The sequence below is a fragment of the Opisthocomus hoazin genome, chromosome 17, assembly GCF_030867145.1.
Source record: "Opisthocomus hoazin isolate bOpiHoa1 chromosome 17, bOpiHoa1.hap1, whole genome shotgun sequence".
Lineage (NCBI taxonomy): Eukaryota > Metazoa > Chordata > Aves > Opisthocomiformes > Opisthocomidae > Opisthocomus > Opisthocomus hoazin.
The window spans coordinates 4,488,489-4,509,185 of NC_134430.1; the positions used below are offsets into that span (position 1 = coordinate 4,488,489).

A 20,697-nucleotide genomic window follows, 5' to 3' on the forward strand; every position below is an offset into this window, starting at 1 on the left:
ACGCGAAGCTGCAGGCCAGCAGCGAGCTTTCTGCAGGACAGTTACCATGCCATGGCCGGCCCTGTCTGTACTTGTCCTTCCCTGGGTCCCAGGCAGCCATGAACTACGCGTTCTGGTTTTTTAGGCTGACCTAGCACACAAGCTTGCTTGATCCAGGCAGTAGTATCGGCTTTAAACCGCCCGCCAGACACACAACACCCTTCCCCGCTCCCACTGAACAAACAGAACCAGCGTTATTTCCCCTCATTTGCATGGTTCAGCTAGGGGAAAAAAAAACCCCACCGAGGCAATTTTTATTTCTTCCAAAAATAAATATACGAACGCCCTGCTCCGAACCCGAGACCAGGAGCCAGCCTGTGCTCGACAGGAGCAGAACCAGTCCAAAGGCTCTGTGACAGTCTCTGCTCAGCGCGACTGCGCACTGGAGCTCTCCAGGGCACCGCGTGACGCCCGCACAAACACCATGTCCTGCCTGTACTTCATGGCAGTGGGCGGCTGGCGCCGGAGCAGCTGGTCACCGCTGTCCTTCGGGTCAGGGTCATCGTAGATGGTCGAGATGAGGATGGGAGCGTCCCTGCGGGGCTTTTTCACCTGGATGAAAGTTTGCAGTTTCTCCCCGTGGTACCTAGAAGGAAGCAGGAAAGATCTGGTCCAACTGCTGAGGCAGTGGGACACCCCTGTGCGTCCCAGCCCATTTCCTTCACATGCTGCAGGAGAGAAGGGGACAGGGCAAAAAGGATTCTTGTCCTACTCCTGGCTGTGAGATTGCTCTAGAAGAAGACAGAGCCCTCACAGTGGCACAAAGCCTCCCGAAACCCCGCAGAGAAGGTAGTTGTGAGGTGCACAGCTACAGCTCAGGTCACCTGGGCTTTCCCCACCAGAATACCATAGCAGAGATGATCCTCAACCCCCGAGCGCAGCTCTCCCTCTGCGTTTGTGTGCTGCCTGAGCCTGCAAAGGGCTCCAGTTCCACTCTAACACCACAAACTCCTCCAAGGAGCAGTGGGCCCTCAAGAAGAGCAGCGTGTTCAGCTCTGGAGCACTGTGGCAGGCCCTGTCACCAGCTGCACTGAGAAAGGCAGATCCCTGGAAATGCCTTACACGTCTGGTTCGCATTCTGCTACTTTTGCAGCCCATTAGCTGCTGCCTCAGCCCCGAGAGCCTGCGCAGAGGCTCTGAACACAGGCTGGCAGGGCAGGGTGGGGTACTTACCCCAGCCCCCTCTTGCATCTGGGGTTCTGACCCTTGTTGTCCAGAGCTTCAGCCATTCCAGAGTTGCTGCTCCCCAGTCCCAGCCCTTCCGTCCAACCCTGCTGCTCCAGCACCTTCCTGCCAAAACCCTGGGAGAGGGGAAAAAAAATGTCACAGAGCTGGACAAAGCTCATCATCATCTTCCCAGAGCCCTCCTCCCCCTAACCCACACCCCCTGAGCATCGCCATCACAACCTTTCCTGTCCTGCCCCGTCCCCTCCGGAGCACGTACGAAGAGCTCACCTTGGTGTGTCTCTCGAAAGTGCCAACCTGTTGCCCCGAAACAGCCCCATCCTCCAAGCCATCCCGCAGTCGCTGCTCCAGCCACATCTGCACCGAGTCCCGAGCATCCTTATCGCCTCCATCTAGGGAGAAGGAAGCAGGAGTCAGAGCAGCACAGCTCAGGAAAGCCGTTTGCTGCCATCGTCTCCCCCAGAACACCACGCAACAAGGAGGCAGAACCTGTTCCTTTTGGCAACTCTCACTGCCAGACAAGAAAAACATTATTTCAAGGTACGCTGATATCTCGGACACTTTCACAGACTGACAGAGCCTAAGAGTTCCCCACTGCAGACATTCTGCAGGGTCAGAATTTCCCAGCCTTCCCGGTTCCCTGGGGGAGGGTTCAGCTCAGGTACCTTTGTCGTAGTAGATGCTCATGTCCACATCCCAGTCATCTGCAGTCTGCTCATCGAAGTCTGCCAAGAGAAGGAAAGCACCAGTTTTGGTGAGGGTTGTGGAAGTCTGACACAGAAGAGCTGTTTGCCGGTGGCCCAGCTCCCTATTTTCTCTTACAAAACGGGAAAGAAACGGCGTTAGAGACTCTGCAAAGCGCAGTGCTTACGCTCCAGGCTGCCAGGAGGACCACGGGGGTCTCTGGCGACTACACTGAACCACTGCAGAGTTTGTGATCGAGGGAAGGTTTAAAAAGCGATGGTGAGATGCCCGTGTCTGTAGCTGATCTGGACTGCTCGTACGGGGTTATGCCCAACTTAGCCGCCGGGCTGGGCCGCCCAGCTTGTCGCGGTTAGTTTGTGGCTCAGCGACACAAGCACCAACGTTACCTCCGTTCTTCTCCTGCCAGTACTGAGCATCCGTGTAGAAGACCAGGCCAGAGCCGCCTTTCTCCCACTTCAGCTCAATCTCCTCTTCGAAGAGCCGCTCCTCCACACGGTCCTGCTTGGTCACGTCCTCGTGCAGAGCCTCGTGCCGCTCCCACTCCTCGCAGGTATCGTTGTCCTGCAAAGGAACCGGTGAGAGGTGGGCGACACCAACAGCACGCAGCCTCCTCCCCGCTTCCCTGACCCCCACAGCCCGCCGCAACGCCTTCCCTACGAAACAGCTTTGTCGACAGAGCTCGTCCCAGCTTGCTGCTTTCAGGCACTAACACGACCGGCACCGATGACCTCATTCCCCTGACTAATGCCATTTTCAGAGTCAGCAGACAGAAGCGGTGAAAAATACCACATCACACCCACTTCACGGCATGCTTGCAGCAGCGAACCCAATCTGCAACGCAAAGATGCCCATTTAAGGAGCAGGGGTGTTGAACGTAAAGTCAGCACTAGCAACAAATTAATTCCACTCAAGTTGATCCCTACACAGATTGTGTCAGTTCCAGCAGAGCGGCTCGCTGGCACAGACACAGATCAGCCTGACAGCTTTACTGCTGCCTGCCCAGTTGTGGGCAGAGCCCTCCAAGCAAGGCATTAACTGACTACAGAAGAGCCAGAAGACTGACTAGAGAGCCAGGCAACAGCCTGTGAGAAACAGCTAGAGGAGTCTGCTTAGTCTGGAGAAGAAAAGACTGAATAAAAAGTTCATAAAGGAGGGAACAAAGTGTTCTGTGTCCGCTGTTGCTAGGAGAACCTAATGGGATAAAATTGCAGCAAAGATTTGGCATCTAAGTGAATTCTGGTATTGCAAAGAACGGGAATGGCTTGCCTCTGTAATGACAGAGGTTTGTGAGAACAGGCTAGACAGGCGTCTGTCAGGTGCAGGGAGCGAGATCGTCTCTGGAGAGCCTGTCCAGCCCAGTTTTCTAGGAGTCTTTGTCACGAAAGCCACTTCTCTCAGCATTACCACCTTCAATCACAGGAGCACTCAAGGTCAACCACTTGTACAGCTCCGCGTGTCGTTTCCAGCATGCGAACGTGCTCCTGAATCTCCCGTCACCTCATTTACAAGCGGCAGCAGAGCTGGGCCAACCTGCCACGCAGCAGGGCAGAGGTCTGCTCCCGCAGCACCAGCCTCCTCCTGGGCTCGCTCCTCTGGAGCAAACCCTCTGGACCCGACCCTGGCAAAATCCCCGGGCTTGACCCCTACGACCAACTCCTTTTGGACAGGCAGTTTCAGAGACGTTAATGCCCACACTGTTCACGCGCCAACGGGCTCAGCGCACCAAGACGCAAACAACTGCATTTTAACACCATTTTCAGACAGGTGATTTATACAATACAACTAAAAGATCAAAAATGAGCTCTACCAGTCCCCCTAGCTTTGCAGCCACAATAGCTAACCTTGGACCGTGCTAGAAAAATCCACTTACATCATCTGAGTGCGACTCCTCTTCCTCCTTCTCCTGCCCCTCCTCATCTTCCTCAGCACTGGCTGGGTGAGTCACCTCAGATCTCGCCACGGGCTCCTCTTCTGCCGTGATCTCATCCCCCGCAGCAGTGTAAACTCTTTCTTCTTCTATAACTGTCTCAGTGTCCTGGTATTCAAAAGGCACATTCCCATACCTACGGGATGAGCCTGTCTTTGGAAAATCCAGCTGCAATTTCTTGATAATCCAGGGAGGCAGCCTGCAGGCACGGATCAGCTCCAGAAAAACTTTCAAGGGGGTGCCCACATTCCCGTAAGGCATAAAGGAAGGGGGGTTGAACTCGGGCAGCCGCTTCAAGTCCGCTTCTGCGACAGATTCACCTGCGGCTGTCTTGTCCCCGCTGCAGGGAAACGTCTCCGTGCCTGGAGGAGAGAAGGAATGGTTTTGTGGGGAAACACAGAGCCACCGGAGAGGAGTAAATCAGGGCCCTCCTGGCCAGGAGGGGGGTAAGCACACCCACAAACCAACTCTTCTTGCCTGCTAATTGCCCCAAAGCAATTCCTACATGCCCAGTGGTTACAAAGGAGATGGAAACTCCCTTTTTACAAGGAGTCATGTGGAAAAGACAAAGGGTAATGGGTACAAGTTACTCCCAGAAGAGTCCGATTGGACACAAGAAGAAAATTTTTCACAATGCGAATGATCAGCCACTGGAATAATCTCCCCAGGGTAGCGGTGGACTGCCCAGCACTGGACACGCTTTAAGATCCGGCCAGCCAGGGTGCTGGGCCGTCTTGTCGAGCCCAGGGGATCCTCGCGGCCCCTCCCAACCTGGAGTTCTACAAGAACAGATTTAGGGCGTTCAGGAAACCCCACGAAGAGTTTTCACCTCCCGGTGCCCTCAGGTTGGCTGCCGAGACCCGCAGGGGTGGGCTGCGGTGCCCAGCGGGGACTCCCGACCCTTCCAGGCCCACCAGGCCCAGCCCGACCCCCCCCCGGTGCCCGCTCGTACCTGTCCCGGGGCCGAGCCGGACCCTGCGGATGAGGCAGCGGCCGGGCAGCGAGGCGCCGCCGGGCCCGACCCACCGCTTGCCCGAGTACATGCGGACGAAGCGGCGGGCGCGGCCGGGCTGCACGGCCACCAGGCAGGAGCAAGTGCGCGACGCCGCGGCCTCCCCGCCGCCGCCCGCCGGCGGGCGCTCGGGCCGGTGGCGGTAGTGGAAGCAGAGGAAGCCGCCGGCTTCCACGAACTGGCTGAAGTAGGCGCGGAGCTGGGCGGAGCGCAGCGCGGCCGGGATGCCGCTCACCAGGCAGTAGCGAGCGGCGCCGCCGCCATTACCGGCGCTACAGCTGGGCGCCGCCATCTTGCTCGGCCGTCGAGGCAGCTGGCGCGGTATTATGACGTCATCCCCCGAAGAGGAGAGCGGGCGCCGCCTGGTGGCGGGGGGAGCGCTCTGCAGCCGGGCGGGGGCGCGGGGGCGGCCAGGCCTGGGGGGGCTCACAGGGCCCAGGGGGTGGCCAGGCCTCGGGGGCGGGGGTGTGTGTGTCCAGGCCCCGGGGGGGGTCACAGGCCCCAGGGGGGTGTCCAGGAACTGGGGGGGTCACAGGCCCCAGGGGGGGTGTCCAGGCCTCAGAGGGGTCACAGACCCCAGGTAAGGGTCAAAGGCCCCAGGGGTGCGGGGGATGGCCAGGCCCGGGGGGGGTCACAGGCCCCAGGGGGGGTGTCCAGGCCTCAGAGGGGTCACAGACCCCAGGTAAGGGTCAAAGGCCCCAGGGGTGCGGGGGATGGCCAGGCCCGGGGGGGGTCACAGGTCCCAGGGGTGGCCAGGCCTGGGGGGTCACAGGTCCCAAGGGTGCCTAGTCCCAGGGGGTGTCACAGGCCCTGAGGGTGGCCAGGCCTGGGGGGGGGTGTGACAGGCCCCAGGGGTGCAGAGAGTGACCAGGCCCAGGAGGGGTCACAGGCCCCACGGGTGTTCAGGCCCAGGGGGGGTCACAGGCCCTGGGGGTGCAGAGGGTGCCCAGGCCCCGGGGGGGGGTCACAGGCCCGGTGGGGGGCTGGGGGCTCTGCATGCCCGGCTGGCAGTAACTCTGTCAGCGGGCCTATCTGGCACCCCGTGCATTGTGACTCAGGCGCGCGTCACCGGGCTGCGTGGCTCCGGGCTGCCCGTGGTTGCTGTGGGCCTGGAGAAATCCTCTGGTGACTCACGCGCTCCCTCCCCACGGAAAACGGCCGTCACGGGGCTGAGATCACCCTGGAAGGCGCCCGTCACGGTGCGAGGCGGAGGGACAGGCTGACGCAGCCGTCCTCCCTCCCCGCGGGCTGCTGGCGAGCGCTGGAGGGGTTCGGTGGGGAGGAGGGGGACGGGTGCAGGGAGGCTTCGACGCCTCGGCTGGGTACGGCGCGGCGAGTGGGACGGCGTTGGTGCCCGTCAGCCGCTGCGTGCGAGTCCGGGTGATCAGAGCGTGCGGCTCCGACACGGCCGCTGCGCCGGGAGCCGCGGGGTGAGGCTCGACGTCTGGGGAAAGGCGGAACGTGCGGACGGGCTGCGGCTCCGCTGCCTCCATGGATTTCCGTCCGCTGGGCGCAGCGAGGGGCCCTGCGCCGCGGGGCTGTTCATCTGGCGAGGCAGACGGATTTTTATGGAAAGCTGCTTTTCATTTGAGCGTCGTTTCCACGCCAGCCCTGCAGCCGGTTTTTCTAACCCCCCCCGAAAATTTAACACCACCTCTAAAAAGTCACCACCGTCTTCCAAAACACGAAACATTTTATTAAAAAAATAATTTACTGCATCTTATATACAAACTGCAAGAATGCTCACTTACAAAATACTGACATCTAACCCGCTGTGGAAGCCGCAGGCGGGAGGAGCGAGCTTTCCAGGGGTGCTACGCATGCACCCGGCAGCGACTCGACGCAGGGACGTTTGGTTCTGCCGCTCAACCAGCTCCGCGCGTCCCCGCAGCCTTCCCAGCCCGGGCGGGCGCTCATCTGCCGCACGCAGCCCACAGCCCGCGGGATGTGGGGCAGGTTGGGGTGCTCTCCGGTAACCCGCTGCCCCGCGAGCCGTTCCGTGGTGTCTCGTGGCGTTGTGGAGAAAAGATACGATCTAAAAGGCAGGAGGGGGGCATCTGCGCCCCCTGTAAGATTTAATACTCTGGCGTTTTCCCCTCTTGGTGCCTGAGGAAGATCCTTCATCAACATTTCTAAGATTTCAAGCACAACAGACAGCCCGAGACTTCACCCAGACCTAATTCCGCGACGTCTGTGCTCAGTGAGCGATCCCACCGAAGGCGGGGTGCTCAGCGCACCCCGCAGAGCCCGGCTGCCAGCTGAGGACACACCTCGGCCGGCGGCGTTAACAGCAAAACGCTCATTGATTTAAGCGGGACCAAGGATTCACTGAGCAAAAACCGGGCCCGGGCTCTGAGCCGACCTGCTCGGGGGCCGGTTTGCGGGTGGCTGAGCAGCTCCGGCTGCACAACAGGGAAAGACACCCCGTCACCCGCAGACGCGCTCCCCGGAGCGGAGACCGGCGCCGGCGGAGCAGCAGCTGCCGTAAACATCTGTGGAACCGGAGCTGATTTCCCCCGCGGCCTGGCCAAATCCTCCGGCCTCCGCCCTACCGAAACGCGCCGTTCCCCGCAGAGCCCAGAGCGCTTCTCCCCGTTAAATCCCCGCTGCCAGATTCGCTGTGCTGCCCGGCGAGGCGTGGGGGGCATCCACGGGGCGGGCGGCCGAGCGCGGCTGCTCAGCGCAGCGCGCGTGCCGCGGGAGCCAGCGGCCTGCCCGTTATTTCGTACAGCATTTCTGCGATCAGCTCAACGATGTCCGCGTTGCCGATGACGGGTCGGAAGAAGAGATCCGTGATGAGGGCGGGAGGGATCGATTTTAAAGTGGAGGTGATCAGCAAAACGTGGGCAAAGCGGCCCCGGTCCTCGGGGTGCAGCGGCTGCAGGACCTCCTGCAGCGCTCTCTGGGCTTCCCGCTGGAGGCTCTCGATGTACAGGGAGGCCCTCAGCCCCGGGACGTCTGCCGAGGGAGAGGGGGAAAAGCCAGTGATGAGGGAGGCTGGGAAACAGCCGCAGGTTTCTCCCGTCCCCACCCTGCCCCGTTTCTCAGAAGGGATCTCCGAGGCCACGCTAACGAGACGCACGCAGCACTACCGAGATGTAGCGATCTCAGGGCTGCCGTTTTGAGGGAGCAGAAGTAATTAACTGGGCAAACTCACGCTTTACAAATTAAATCCCGGGGTCTTTTATTGAGGGCAGGGCAGGCAAAGGTCTCTGGCTTTCACCGCTACATTTCATGTCCCTCCTCCCCGCTTCCCACTGCATGCGGCAACGATCGGCGTTAAGGATGCGGTAACCAGCCCTCCCCGCCCTCACACACGCACCCACCCGCGCTCTGAGCGTCTCCAAGCCAAGAGGTGCCTGTTCAGGTGCTGACGCGCGCGGGCAGAGCCGCCAGGGCCGGGCACTCACCGGGATCGAAGAGAATGGCTCCCTTCAGGTAGGCGTATTCCTTAGGGCTCAGGTCCAGGCTCCAAAAAGTGTTCAGGCAGCACTGCAGCCGCTGCACGGCAGCCAGCGTGGGCTGCGTCCGCTCGGGCTCCTGCCGTTTGCTTTGGCCATCGAGGAGGATCTTCTTCAGCATGCTGGGGGCCGGCGTCTCCATCACCTCGAAGGTCACCATCTCCTGGACCAGCCCCAGGAGGAAGAGGGGAACCCAGCAGCTGTCCAGCAGCAGGAGCTGGTCCTCTCGCGGCAGCAGGTGGAAGGAAGGGAGGTTTTTCACGAAGCTGACGGTTTTCACCAGGACGTTGGAGGCCGCCTGGCAGGTGACGTGGGGCGTGCGGAGGCAGACGGTGCGGTGCTGGTGGCAGAGGCAGCGCTGGTGGGCTGGGCTGCGGCTGTGGCTGTGGTTCTGGCTGAGGAGGGTGTAGAGGATGGCGGTGGGCTTGTCTTCGCTGTGGCACCGGCACCTCTCACAGCCCACGTCCATGCCTCTGGTGGTCATCGCCGAGCCAGGCAGCCGGATCCTCAGCGAGACTCAGCTCCTGCTAGAGCAGATGGGAGAGAGCCGTGAAATCCCTCCCAAACCCTCGGCCTCAGGTTGGATTCTCCCTGTCCTCCCAGCTCTGCCAGCCCAGGGCTGCTCAGAGCAGCTCTTATAGAGCTGGGTCAGCAGTGAAACACCCCTCCGCAGCCTTGACCGCGCTGTGATTAAGCAGTCCTCATTAAAAAAACAAACCCAGCTGTCCCTGGGCTGGTTGGCTGGGGCAAACGAGTTCTCCGCGTGGCGCCAACGGCCGTTTTCTCAATGAAGCGCCAGCTGCGCGGGGAGGGGGACGGCGGGTTGGGCGCCCTTATCACGATTACCCAAACCGTATAAACAAAGTCATTAACCCGGCCCGTACCATGGCACCAAGGCCCCGCGCCGTCACCGGGCAGCGCTGGGCGGCGGCTGCGGCTGCCTGGAGGTTCACACGTGTGGCGAGGGCGCTCGTCGGGGCCCTGCGTTCAACGCCCCGCACGCTCCGGCCTTGGGGAGACCAACCTGGAAGTCAGTTTATCAGCGGCTGTTTGCCTAACCTTGGCTGACCGGAGACATGAGCTGTTATGGCCAAGCAGGAGGAGCGGTGCGAAGCGAGGGGCGCGAGGTGTCGGTCCCAGGCAGGGCCCACCAGGGCGTGTCCCGCGGGGCGGGGGAAGGGCAGGTTCTCAGATTTTCACAGAATCACAGAATGGTCAGGGCTGGCAGGGCCCTCTGTGGGTCACCCAGCCCAACCCCCTGCCCAAGCAGGGTCACCCACAGCAGGCTGCACAGCACCGCGTCCAGGCGGGGCTGGAATATCTCCAGAGAAGGAGACTCCACAGCCCCTCTGGGCAGCCTGGGCCAGGGCTCCATCACCCTCAGAGGGAAGAAGTTCTTCCTCGGGTTCAGCTGGAACTTCCTCTGCTTCAGTTTGTGCCCATTGCCCCTTGTCCTGTCGCTGGGCACCACTGGGAAGAGTCTGGCCCCGTCCTCCTGACCCCCACCCTGCAGATATTTAGAGGCATTTCTAAGGTCCCCTCTCAGCCTTCTCTTCTCCAGGCTGAACAAGCCCAGCTCCCTCAGCCTCTCCTCGTAGAAGAGATGCTCCAGTCCCCTCCTCATCCTCGTAGCCCTGCGCTGGGCTCTCTCCAGTAGCTCCTCACCCTTCCTGAGCTGGTGGCGGGGGTTGAGGACCTTCGCACCGGTGACTCCCGGGGGGCTGATGGCAGGGTGGGGGTGAGCACCCCCCTGCCCTGGGATGGGGGCGAGGAGAGGCCCCGTCCAGGCCTCAGCCCGCGGAGCCTCCTGTCACACAGCAGCCGGTTTGCCCCGGGCACAGCAAGGCCCGACCGAGACACGCGGCCTCCGGACGCCCCTTGCATTTTGACCTCTGACCCCTCCCCGCGGGGTCGCGGCCGCCGCCGAGCTTTCTGGAAGGGCCCGGGCGGGCCGTCGCCATAGCAACCGGGCCCCGCGCCTCCCGTCCCGCCTCTCCCCGACGGATTGGACGCGCCCGCGGACCAATCCGCGGCAGAGAGAAGTGCGGAGTAGCTCCGGGATTGGCGGAAGCAGGCGGCGGGCGGGCGCTTCCGCTGGCGCCGCTTCCGGTTCCGGTGTCCGGCGTGCGGGGCTGCGGCGGGTGGTGCGGTGGCGGCGGGCAGGATGGGGCTGAGCGCGGAGGAGGCGGCAGAGCAGGAGGACCGCTTCGACGGCATGCTCCTCGCCATGGCCCAGCAGCACCAGGGCGGCGTGCGCGAGGTAGCGCGGCCGGGCCCGGGGTGGGGCGGCGGAAGCTTTCCCGAAGGGGGGGGAGGGCGGGACCGGGAGGAGCGAAGCGGGGGGCGGGGCAGCCCGGCCTGCCGGGTCCCGGCCCTCCCCGGTGCACGCGCGCTACGGGAGACACGTGTCCTCCTTCCCCGCCTCCGGGAGCGGCGGTAACGGCCCGGGCCTTTATTAATTTAATTCATTAATTAGCTCCTGCCGCCTCCGAGCCTCCCCGGTGTGGGCCCCTCGGCCGGGCCGCCGGGGGTTTCGGTGGGCGGAGGCAGCGCCGGGTCATGGCAAAGCGAAGCCCCGCGGTGTCGGGGGGGGGACGTCCCCACGCCCCTCGGTGCCGCTGTGCCAGCACGACCAGCCGGTAGCGGCCTCCTCAGAGCTGTGGCCGTGGTTCCCCTCTGCTGCTGACCGCGCGCTTCCCCCGGTGCTGCCCGTGCAGGGGGTCCGGGGGTCCCGGGCGCTGACCCGCGGGAGGGCTGGGGCGTGGGGACGTCCCCCACACCAAGGCTTTGGGGAAATGGTGCCAATAACGGCCGCGTGACTGCTGACAGCCCGGAGCTCCTGGGAGATAAAGGGGAGATCAGCCGAGGCCACGGGGAGTGGGGATTTCCACAGGGGCGGCTGGGGGTGTGCGTCCACAGCCGCTAATTCAGCCAAGATATCTGGCAAACAAATTTCAGTCTTTTTTTAAATGTAAAGAGGCCATCGAGCTGGGGAGGGTGAGTTTGCACACTGAGAGGCTTTAGTGGGCTAAGAAGCAAAATACAGTATATGTGAATATTGATGTACATGTGTGTATAAATGCACGTATCCGTGCATACCCAACTTCCTGCCTCAGACGGATCTGAAGAACCGCGTGGGTTGTCGGGGTGGGTGTACCTCCAAGGTGACCCGAGAATAAACAGCTTGCCCTTTCTTCACATAAACCACACAAATGCCCCTTCTGAAAACTGGGAGTTCAGGAGCCGGATCTCTGCAAAAGCCACTGGGTGTTTTATCTGGGAGTCGGTCACAGGGCTGATTTCTGTACGGTCCTGGCACAGACACAGATAGGGAGCACAAAGAATAAAGGCTGCTCAAGAGACACGAGGTGGCTTGGAGTGATCTGTGGTCTCACTGCTCTTTCTTCTCTCCTCCCCTTCTCCCCCCTCCCTCCCCCTTTCCTCCACCAGCTTGTGAACACGTTCTTTAGTTTCCTGAGGCGTAAAACAGATTTCTTCACCGGTGGAGAAGACGGAGTAGCAGAGAAGGTAAAGAACCCCAAATCCTCAAGCTTTTATGTCTTCTGACTTACATGCCAGCCATGTCTGTGCTATGTCAAGACTTCCCTGCCTGAACAGCTCGAGGCATTACGGTGTGCTTGGGGACCAGCGGCCCGCGATGCTGATAAAACATATCACTGAGACAAGGTAATAACGAGCTGCCCCTATCTGAGGCAAGGCAGGCACGATTGCTTGATTGAGTGGTACCAACGGTGCGGGTGTTTTGCCACGCTCTGGCCAAAGGCTTGTTTGGTAAGCAAATCTGCCAGACACGGTGACTTAACGGTGACAGACACCACAGTGTTGATAACCCCAGGTTACCGTGTTTGTTCATCAGAAAAAGCACAAAGTCCACCTCTCTGCACATGCAGCTGCACCTTTGTCTCGGGGCTGCGGTGCCCAGATGGAGCGGGCGCGCTGGGGAGCCAGCGTGGGGGTCTGGGCAGCCTCGCTGGCAGCCTGAGCATCTCCTGTCCAGCCGGTATTCCTTGCCCCAGCTGAAAAACAAAATTGTTTCACTGTAGGGAAATAACCAGAACCAAACACGAACTGGCCAGATTTTCTGAAGGGTTCTTGCTCGTACTTAACCAGTATAGCAGCTGCTCCCCAGGAAGGCAGATGTTAATGGCTAAGGCAGTGTGTAACGTGCTCATCTAGTGGCAAAACGAAGGCAGGTAAGGCATGGGAAAGAGGATGCTTTCAGGGTAAGAAAGATGAAGCCTACTGTCATTTTCTTAGACTAGAGAGCAAATCTCCCCAAATTCCTGGGGACTGTGTGCTCCCAGGGCGTGAAACGTTGAGCAGCATTTCAGGGACAAGCACTGGCCAGTGCTTTTGGAGGTCCTGTTGGGAATTCTGTAGCAATCCCGTGTCTGTGCCTGTAGAATAAAAGTGTTCGTGTCCTTGGGTGGTAGCTGTTAAAATGCTTTATGGCTTTCTGAAAAAGGTGCTCAGTACAGAGTCCCTGACACCGTAGTAACCGCAGCAAAAATTGAAGAAGCTGCTTCCCCAGTCCTGCTCGCCCTTTGGCATGAAAGAGAAAGAAGGGAGGGTGGGAAAGTCGTTGTCTTTTCTGGTGTGCCATTTTAGAAGCCCTTCTGGTGTAGAGTGAGGGGGCTGTGGTGGGATGTTGAGAGAAGTGTGGTGTGTACACACTGACAAGCTTGGGCAGTGTAAATAGTTTGCTCACAGTGGATCACTGCGTAGTTAGGAACAGAGGCCGGGAGATGTGCGTCTTGAATTCTGTATCCTAGGAGACACTGGACTCGCGTTGTGTAAATAAATCTTGCTTTCCCCTTTAAAACAAAGCAGAAATACTTGGTTATTGGTTACAAATGTACAAGGCGTGGATGCTTTGAGTTGCTCTGGAAAGGTGCAGAATCCCCCTAGAAGTTTCTGGGACATAAATAAATCAGTACCTGAAACCCCTGTGGAAGAAATCACTCCGATGCCTTTTCTCAGGTTCTGTCTAGATTGTTTTCTGGAGCAGACTTCAGTTCTCATACGTGCTGCTGTGCACAGCGCTGCTGGCGTTACCGACCATGGGGCAGTTGCTCTGGCTGCCTGCCTGTGTACGCAGCTTTCCCTCCGAGCAGCACAACCGTTGGCGTCGGAGACCTTGAGATACTGCTTTTCATACTCCCAACAACATGAGAATTTGGAGTGAGGTTTGAAGCAAAGATTTACTTAGGAACTTGCCTCCAAGTGTAAAACACCGAGCTTTTCAAATGTTTCTTCTCTAAATCAAGACACTGAATTTCCATCCTAGTGCCCAGGGAAAAGCCCAGTTGCAGGCAAGATCAGAAGTAGGTACAAAACTTAGGTCCAGTGTCTCCATTCTTCCAGCTGTCCTGCATGGACTGGGTTAGGCCTCCGCTTATCCTGCTGGATTTGAACAAAGGCCAGAATGAATGGAGAATCTTTATTTCTCTGTTACCTCCATGGAAATGCACTCCCTGTGTAAGGAAGAGCTAGGAAGGGCTACATTCAGGTATTTTGAGTTTTCCCTTACTCTAGATTTTCAGTCAAAAGACTAGAATGGAAATGAAGGGAAAGGCCACAACATCTGTATGACTAACAGATGTTCTCGTGCTCCTCAGTAGACAGTGAGCTGGCTTCATTTTGAAAAAGTGGTGATTTTTTAAAACCCTTTGATATGTGTTCCTGCCTTTCAGCTGATCACAGATACCTTCAACCATCACAACAAACTAGCTCAGAAGGAGCGGAAAGAGAAAAAGGCTCGTCAGGAGGCAGAGCGGCGTGAAAAGGCAGAGCGGGCTGCAAAACTTGCTAAAGAAAAGCAAGAAGCAAACGAGCCAAGGATTAAGGAACTTACAGACGAGGAAGCAGAAAGGCTGCAGCTGGAGATCGACCAGGTGAGAGCGATGCCTGGCGCCTGCAGGTACCAGCTAGGTTGTCTCCTCCGTTGGCCTGCCTGTAGCTCGGGTAGCAGCGAGTGGTTAAAGCGGCTCCAGGCTTGTTCCTTTGCAGTGTCTGGGCCACCAGACTGGTGTGCTTCAAAATTAAATTAGCCTAGGCCAAACCATTGCATTTTCACGCATACTCTCCCATAACTCAGCCTTTCTGCCTTCAGCAAGCTCTCTGATGGTGGCAACACCCTCTGCTACAGCCCTCAAGGTGTGAGGACCGAGCGATTCTTCCCCTTGGCAGTACCCTTTGCTGTGATGCTGTTCTGAGGGCTGAAACCCCCCCAGTCTCGGGTGCGGTTCCGAGTCCCACTCTGTAGTTTCAGCTGGAGAGGCTGGGGCCACCTACTGTCAGATCAGCGAGTTACACCAGGTGCCTGCGGTGTCTGAGCATGGTCATTCTCTTTTCAAACAGAAAAAAGAGGCACAAGGACAGATCAACAGTGTCCCAGTGAAACCCTCGGAGGATGAAGGTGAATCTTCGGATTCTAACAAACAGGTAAAGCTCATCTAGGGACTTTATTTTAGTCTGAGAGAAACAGGTTTCTGTTCAACCATGAGAACTCCTGTAAGCATGAGGGAATACGTTGAGAATACACACTTAATTCTGAGAGATTTCAGTGGGGGTGTTTCTGTGTTTTGTTTATCTGTGTTGTAATTATGTTGTAACAGAAACAGCTATTCATTTCGGGCTAAATTTATGTGAATATCAAATACGTGCAGCTGACCTGAAATTCTTACAAAATCCAAGAAATGTTGTTACAGGTGATATATGGAAACTTGGAAAGCTTCTTTCTTTACACTTTAAATTGTTTGCTTAGGAAACAGACGACGAAGAGGAAGATGAGAAGGATAAAGGAAAGCTTAAACCCAACTCTGGCAATGGAGCTGACCTTCCAAATTATAGATGGACACAGACTCTTTCAGAACTGGATGTAAGTATTGTCTTCTTACCAGGATCTGAGGAATCTGAGATAGGAAATGAGAGCGGGTGCTGGGAAGAATGGTGAAGCCGATGCCCTGTACCTCAGTTGCCTGTGGAAGGTCGTTAGTTGTGCTTAGTGGCAGCATTTGAGTAGCTGAGAGAGAGCTTGGTAACTAAATAAAATTCCCAGAAGCTGTAGTTAATTTTGCCAAACCTTGGTCTTGTTTAAATAAGACATTGAAATCCAATTCCTTTTTTATGATCCCTTTGAGGTGTTGGCCATCCTGTTGCCAAACTTCCTCTTGTACCCTTTCACCTCCTGCTCACTCAGTGCCCCGAGGAGAATACTGCGTGCTCTGTCTCACTCTGTTGAAACCAAGGCAGAAAGTCTTAGAACAGCAGCACAAGAGGGTAAGGAGAGACTTCAGTGCTCAGCTCCTCAAATCTGATCTTTGTCTGGTCCAGCTGGCCGTCCCTTTCAAGGTGAACTTCAGGCTGAAGGGGAAGGATGTGGTGGTGGATATCCAGAGACGGCGCATCAGAGTTGGCCTGAAGGGCCATTCGCCTGTCATTGACGGAGAGCTTTTCAATGAAGTGAAGGTGGAGGAGAGCTCCTGGCTGATTGAGGATGGTAAAACAGTCACCGTGCACCTGGAGAAGGTAAAGCAGAAGGAATCAGAGAGGATTCGGACTTGTCTGCCTCTTCCCTGGTGAAATAAAGAGTCTGACAAAACCTGTGAAAGCCCTGAGCTTTGTCAGCTGAAACAGAAGAGCCGTGCTTATCCTTGGGGCAATGTCAGTGATGCTATTGGAAATGGGGTATTCCCAGTTCCCCCCGTCTCCAGCCTAACTTCATGCTAATCCAGGCTATCCAACCGATTGCTCAGCAGTTTGGGAAAAGCTGGAAGGAAATTGGTTAGCGACATGAAAACCCAGGGACAGACCTTATTGCTGCCAGTGGCGCTCCTGGGCCTCTCCAAGTGATCTGTTTGTAATCCTGGTTACGGCAAGCCAAACGTGACATCTGACATGCTCTCAGATTTCCCAGCTGTGGAAATTCAGGCTACCTAAAATGGTTAGGAATGAAAGTTATACCCCTTACCCATGGTCAGATTTTACTGACATTTAGAAAACGGTCAGATAAAGTTTGATTTCAGCAGCTTTTTCCTGTGACTGAGACTTAAAATTCCTAGAGAAAGTCCAGGAAAATTAAAACATTTTTGCTTCTTCATTCCTTCAGATCAACAAGATGGAATGGTGGAACAAACTAGTCTCCACAGACCCAGAAATCAACACCAAGAAAATTAATCCAGAGAACTCCAAGGTAAGAGCTCCCCCCATTGTATTGAATGGAGCCTTCTGGTAAATGTACTCACCCTCGGCTCGCGTTCAGCTTTGATGTCTTTGTTCTACCAGCATAAAACCAATACCGGGAGCACTGCTGCATATGATGCCATCACGGAATGTAAAACTTCAGATGCATGCAGCTGAGTCTATAGATTAGTGTCTGTAGAAGTATTTCAGCAGGCCATGCATGCAGCATAGCATAACTCCAGTGTATTCATGTTCTCTGCAAGCAGCGTGTGTGTGTGGGTTCAGACAAGTTATTTCAGTTTTGATAGAAGTCCTTGCTTTTAGTTGTCAGATCTGGACAGCGAAACTCGCAGTATGGTGGAGAAAATGATGTATGATCAACGACAGAAATCCATGGGCCTCCCCACATCGGATGAACAGAAGAAGCAAGACATTTTGAAAAAGTGCGTAGACCTCATTAATTTGTGGGTATTTGCTTTCCCGAGCCCCTCTGCTCTTCCTCTTTGACACAAATACGTGAGCAGAAAACAGGTTGGCCTTCAGTCCTGCCTGCAGTAGTTACGCAGTCATTGAATCATTGGCTGGTGGGGGTAGAAAGGATAACGGGAAATTCTGGGAAGAGCCCAGCTGTGGAATTGTCTTAATCTGCTGATCTGAAGTCCAGAAAGCACGTTTGGGCCTGGAGGTGCCATCTCTACTGAACTTTAACATGGTCGTGATTGTTTCCTAATCTCCCTCTGCTCGGTAGCCCAGATAATCCCCGCTCCCTGCACACCTGCAGCCAGACAGCTGTCTCCAAGCCAACAGCACCTTTATGTCTTTATTGCCCTGTTTGGCATAAACGCACCTTGGCAGGGAAATTACTCACGGAGCTGCCAAGGCCGTTTGGGGGAGGCGTGGAGGCAATTCCGGATCATGCAGCTTCTTCAGCAGGTGCAAACCCACATCTTATCTGAGGCTTGGAAGGAGGATTTAGCGTAGCTGACTCCTTTTCTTCCTTGGCTTATCTGTAGCGGCAGAAGCTTTGTTCTGCCAGCGCGCCGAGCGCAGCACAGCGTGCAGCTGTTTGAGAGCAGAGAGCGGACCGCCTTAGCGCCTGTGCTGGGTTCGCAGGATGGGAGGTAGCCCGCTCCTCCTGGGAAGTCCACATGCAGGGCACCGCGTTGGCAAGGCCGCTCGCTCCGCGCTCTGGAAGTTTGGCTTGCGCGCAGATTGGCTGGTGAGGAACGGAGAGGAAGTTTGGACTTTGTTCGGGCCAGAGTAGGCTCAGTGACACCCAGGTGCGTCCTGGTCTCTGCCAGTGGAGCCCTCCTGGCCGCTAAACAAGGACGCTGTTCTCGCAGCACGTATTTCCGTGGAAATGGAAAGTGGAAACGCTGCGGTGGCATTTCAGGGGAAACCACGAGACGAGAGCATGGAGGAAGGCAGAGGCCAGCCCTTACTTGCGCATTGTGCGTCAGTCCTCCACATGGCGAGGTGTTGTATCCCCTGGGGAGCTGCAGGGCAGAGGAGGAAGCCGCGAGCTGCTGCGTGCACTGATCACTCTTAGGCATGGTGTGTTGTTCTCGGAACTTTCTGATGTGGCAACCCGAGTCCAAATAGCCCTGTCTGCTGGGATTGTAGTACATCTGAAATCAGGTTGCACCTAGTCTGAAAACAGATTGCTCTGGTCACGTCCTTCATGAGTTTTCACTGGTGCAGCACTGGAGATACTCCCCCTGTCCCCAGTAATGCTTAAGGTAACTCGATTGAGCTTAAATCGTACCCTCACAATCTCCCCTCTGCCCCACAGTCAGTATCAGAGCTGCTACGTGTCCGTCCGAGAGGTAACAGTTAAAGGGTGTGTGTCTGATAATTAACAGCTCCTGTGTGCCTGGACTTGCTGACCTTGAGGGCTGGCAGGGTTGCTGATACCACTGACCCGAGGAAAAAGTGTCTGTAGGATGGGGAGTGCGTCCCAAGGAACTCGGCGAAAGGAGGGCGGGGAGAGGAAGCAAACTCGATGGTGCAGGAAGTAGGGATGCCTTACGCCCCCAGACAGAGCTGTTCTGTGGCTCCTGCTGACTCATACCCGAGCTCTTGTCTTTGTTTCCCTTGCAGGTTCATGGAGCAGCATCCAGAAATGGACTTTTCAAAGGCTAAATTCAACTGAGCCCTCCCCTTCTCCCCCCCCACTTTCAATCAGCCCGTCGGATGGGGCAGGACAGGTATTGTTGGATATGTAGGGAGTCCTTACCTTGGGCAAGTAAGCACTTCAGCGTCCCCACCCCAGCCTGCTGCCGAGGCAGCTGCATGGAGTCATCCTCCATTGTCCTCTGTCAAGCAGAACGCAAGGCCACAGAAACTGGCCGGAGCCACCTGTGACACTTCCCAAACGGCGCTTAGGAGAGGAGGAGGGGCTGGAGCAGAAGTGTGTCAGGGCTACAAGAGCCAGGCTTGAGAGGTTTTGGGACGTATCCTTGATGTATCGCTTAGCTTAATCTCCTGGCTCTTCAGAGCTCCTAATCCACTCTTGGCCATTTCAGGTGGGCAGCAGGTACTCCTGAGTTTTCACTCCCTTCCCCTCAGCTTTCTGGCTCTCCTGTGAAAACAAGGGCCAGTTCATTTTGTAAAATAATTCTTCTGCCTTCTTGGCAAGGGAAAACACCAGACTGAAAAAAAAAACCCCAGCTATTGCAGTAGAGACAGGCTCTGCTCCTCCTTGCTGCTGCTTCTATTCTTGCCGGAGGTGGAACAGACTGAGCCCCGTGGGACTCAAGGGAGGGCTCCCATCGCAGCTGGAGAGGTGGTCCTGCGGCAAGGGAAGGCTGGGGAGTCTGTGGCTGTGGGCAAGGGAGAGGATGAGGGGGTCTCTGGGGGTGCTGTTCTTGCTGGGAGCGTGTCTCCTGCCTCTTTCCCGAGAGCCTCTCTCCCTGCTGCCTACTGACAGGCATCGCTGCGTTCTGTTCCGAGCTCCCGCTGACGGGTGGCAGTACTCTGCATGTTCATATCTTTGTTAAAACCGCAGTGCAACATAAAGAAAAAAAAAAAAAGTGGTGTATTTCCCAGCGGAGCGTGTGATTTCTCCTGCAGAAGGGATCCAGGCTGCGCCTGTGAACGAGGGTGCCGGGGGGCTGCCTAGCAGGGGCTGGGGGCCATGCTCTCCGCAGCTGCCTGCGAACACGCCTTGGGCTCTGCTCTGGGCTGGTGTTTGCTCCGTGCCCAGCTTCAGCGCTCTGGGATGACCACGGCTCATTGCTCCAGGATCCGCTCTCCACGTAGCAGCGCGTGACTGCGTGGAGGAAGAAGCCACCCTTGCCCCAGATCTTGTGACGAGCTAACGAGGACAGTGGCACGGAAGCCCAGGCTCCTGTCTGTCCCTGACAGGCCACCCCGCATCCCTGCTGCTGCGGCTCCTGCCTCGGCCTCCCTGGAACATTTCTACCTCCTGCCAGAAGGAGCGGGCACAAACGGCTGAACATCCTGCTCGGGCAAAGTCCAGCCTGGCAGCTCACCTGGTGCCTTTGTTTTTATTTATTTTTTCTTTTTCTGAGTAGTAGGACATTGTTTGCTTTCAATCTCCCAGTTTTACAGGCTCTTGGGGTCAAAAACCAGCACCCACCCAGTTAAGCAGTGACCTTGGGGGTGAGTGAGGACCCAGCTGCCTCTGGACTGCCCTGCTCTGGACCCTCCTGCCCGTCTGTTGCACAGCTCACCCCGCGGGTTTGCCTGCGCTTTGGCCCTGATAAAACAACAGCGTCTCCCGTAAGAAGGGCCAGAGCGTGCTGGTGCGGTGCTCAGCCCTCAGTGAGCGTACCTGCCAGCCTCTGTGCTGAGCGGCCATGCCTGGGTGGGTGAGCCAGGAGGGCTGAGCTGTTCTGGGGGGGGTGTGATGAGTTTCACCCTGTTCTCAGCTGTGTGTTGGAGCTCCTGGAGATGGGGGGAGATGGTCAGGCTCTGCACCTGCAGCGGGATCCGCATCCAGCCACCAGCCCCTCCTGAGGAGCAAGCACAGACAGGCAGTGGGGCAGCAAACAGGGGCTATATGTGGTTCATGGCACCCCCCCAAACCCAGCCCGTAGCTTCGTTATTTCCTCGTTACTGCCTCAGCTCCGTAGCTGACAGCAGAAACCCCCGCATCCAACCCTATCCGACCGCCAGCAGCTGCCTGGATCAGCGCGTCG

The 20,697-nt window shown here is 57.2% G+C and overlaps 3 protein-coding genes across 3 annotated transcripts; 1 reads left to right on the plus strand and 2 right to left on the minus strand.

The window, feature by feature from the left end:
* Positions 1–264: 264 nt before the first annotated feature.
* On the minus strand, positions 265–5,169 carry GPATCH3 (G-patch domain containing 3). The gene is made up of 7 exons (XM_075437974.1): positions 4,809–5,169; positions 3,800–4,218; positions 2,316–2,490; positions 1,890–1,949; positions 1,495–1,616; positions 1,213–1,340; positions 265–625 (listed from the first exon to the last, which is right to left on the minus strand). Exons 1-7 carry the CDS (start codon positions 5,158–5,160, stop codon positions 406–408), a joined length of 1,476 nt encoding a protein of 491 aa, XP_075294089.1. The 5' UTR covers positions 5,161–5,169; the 3' UTR covers positions 265–405.
* Positions 5,170–6,557: 1,388 nt separating this feature from the next.
* Positions 6,558–8,924, minus strand: NR0B2 (nuclear receptor subfamily 0 group B member 2). The gene is made up of 2 exons (XM_075437919.1): positions 8,279–8,924; positions 6,558–7,826 (listed from the first exon to the last, which is right to left on the minus strand). The coding sequence occupies exons 1-2, from the start codon at positions 8,811–8,813 to the stop codon at positions 7,546–7,548; spliced, it is 816 nt and encodes a 271-aa protein (XP_075294034.1). The 5' UTR covers positions 8,814–8,924; the 3' UTR covers positions 6,558–7,545.
* A 1,513-nt stretch (positions 8,925–10,437) lies between these two features.
* Positions 10,438–19,566, plus strand: NUDC (nuclear distribution C, dynein complex regulator). The gene is made up of 9 exons (XM_075438112.1): positions 10,438–10,589; positions 11,780–11,857; positions 14,044–14,244; positions 14,711–14,794; positions 15,117–15,230; positions 15,686–15,880; positions 16,461–16,544; positions 16,859–16,977; positions 18,635–19,566. Exons 1-9 carry the CDS (start codon positions 10,494–10,496, stop codon positions 18,684–18,686), a joined length of 1,023 nt encoding a protein of 340 aa, XP_075294227.1. The 5' UTR covers positions 10,438–10,493; the 3' UTR covers positions 18,687–19,566.
* Positions 19,567–20,697: the final 1,131 nt, after the last annotated feature.

Bases quoted from the DNA above. Each gene is read 5' to 3' on its own strand.
- NR0B2 (XM_075437919.1), bottom strand. From the start codon at position 8,813: ATGACCACCAGAGGCATGGACGTGGGCTGTGAGAGGTGCCGGTGCCAC. The intron at 7,827-8,278 runs GTGAGTGCCCGG...CTCCCTCGGCAG, and splicing joins AGCCATTCTCTTCGATCCCG to ACGTCCCGGGGCTGAGGGCC.
- NUDC (XM_075438112.1), top strand. From the start codon at position 10,494: ATGGGGCTGAGCGCGGAGGAGGCGGCAGAGCAGGAGGACCGCTTCGAC. The intron at 14,245-14,710 runs GTGAGAGCGATG...CTTTTCAAACAG, and splicing joins TGCAGCTGGAGATCGACCAG to AAAAAAGAGGCACAAGGACA. The intron at 14,795-15,116 runs GTAAAGCTCATC...TTGTTTGCTTAG, and splicing joins CTTCGGATTCTAACAAACAG to GAAACAGACGACGAAGAGGA.
- GPATCH3 (XM_075437974.1), bottom strand. From the start codon at position 5,160: ATGGCGGCGCCCAGCTGTAGCGCCGGTAATGGCGGCGGCGCCGCTCGC. The intron at 4,219-4,808 runs GTACGAGCGGGC...TCTCTCCTCCAG, and splicing joins CCGGCTCGGCCCCGGGACAG to GCACGGAGACGTTTCCCTGC. The intron at 626-1,212 runs GTAAGTACCCCA...GCTTCCTTCTAG, and splicing joins AGATGCAAGAGGGGGCTGGG to GTACCACGGGGAGAAACTGC.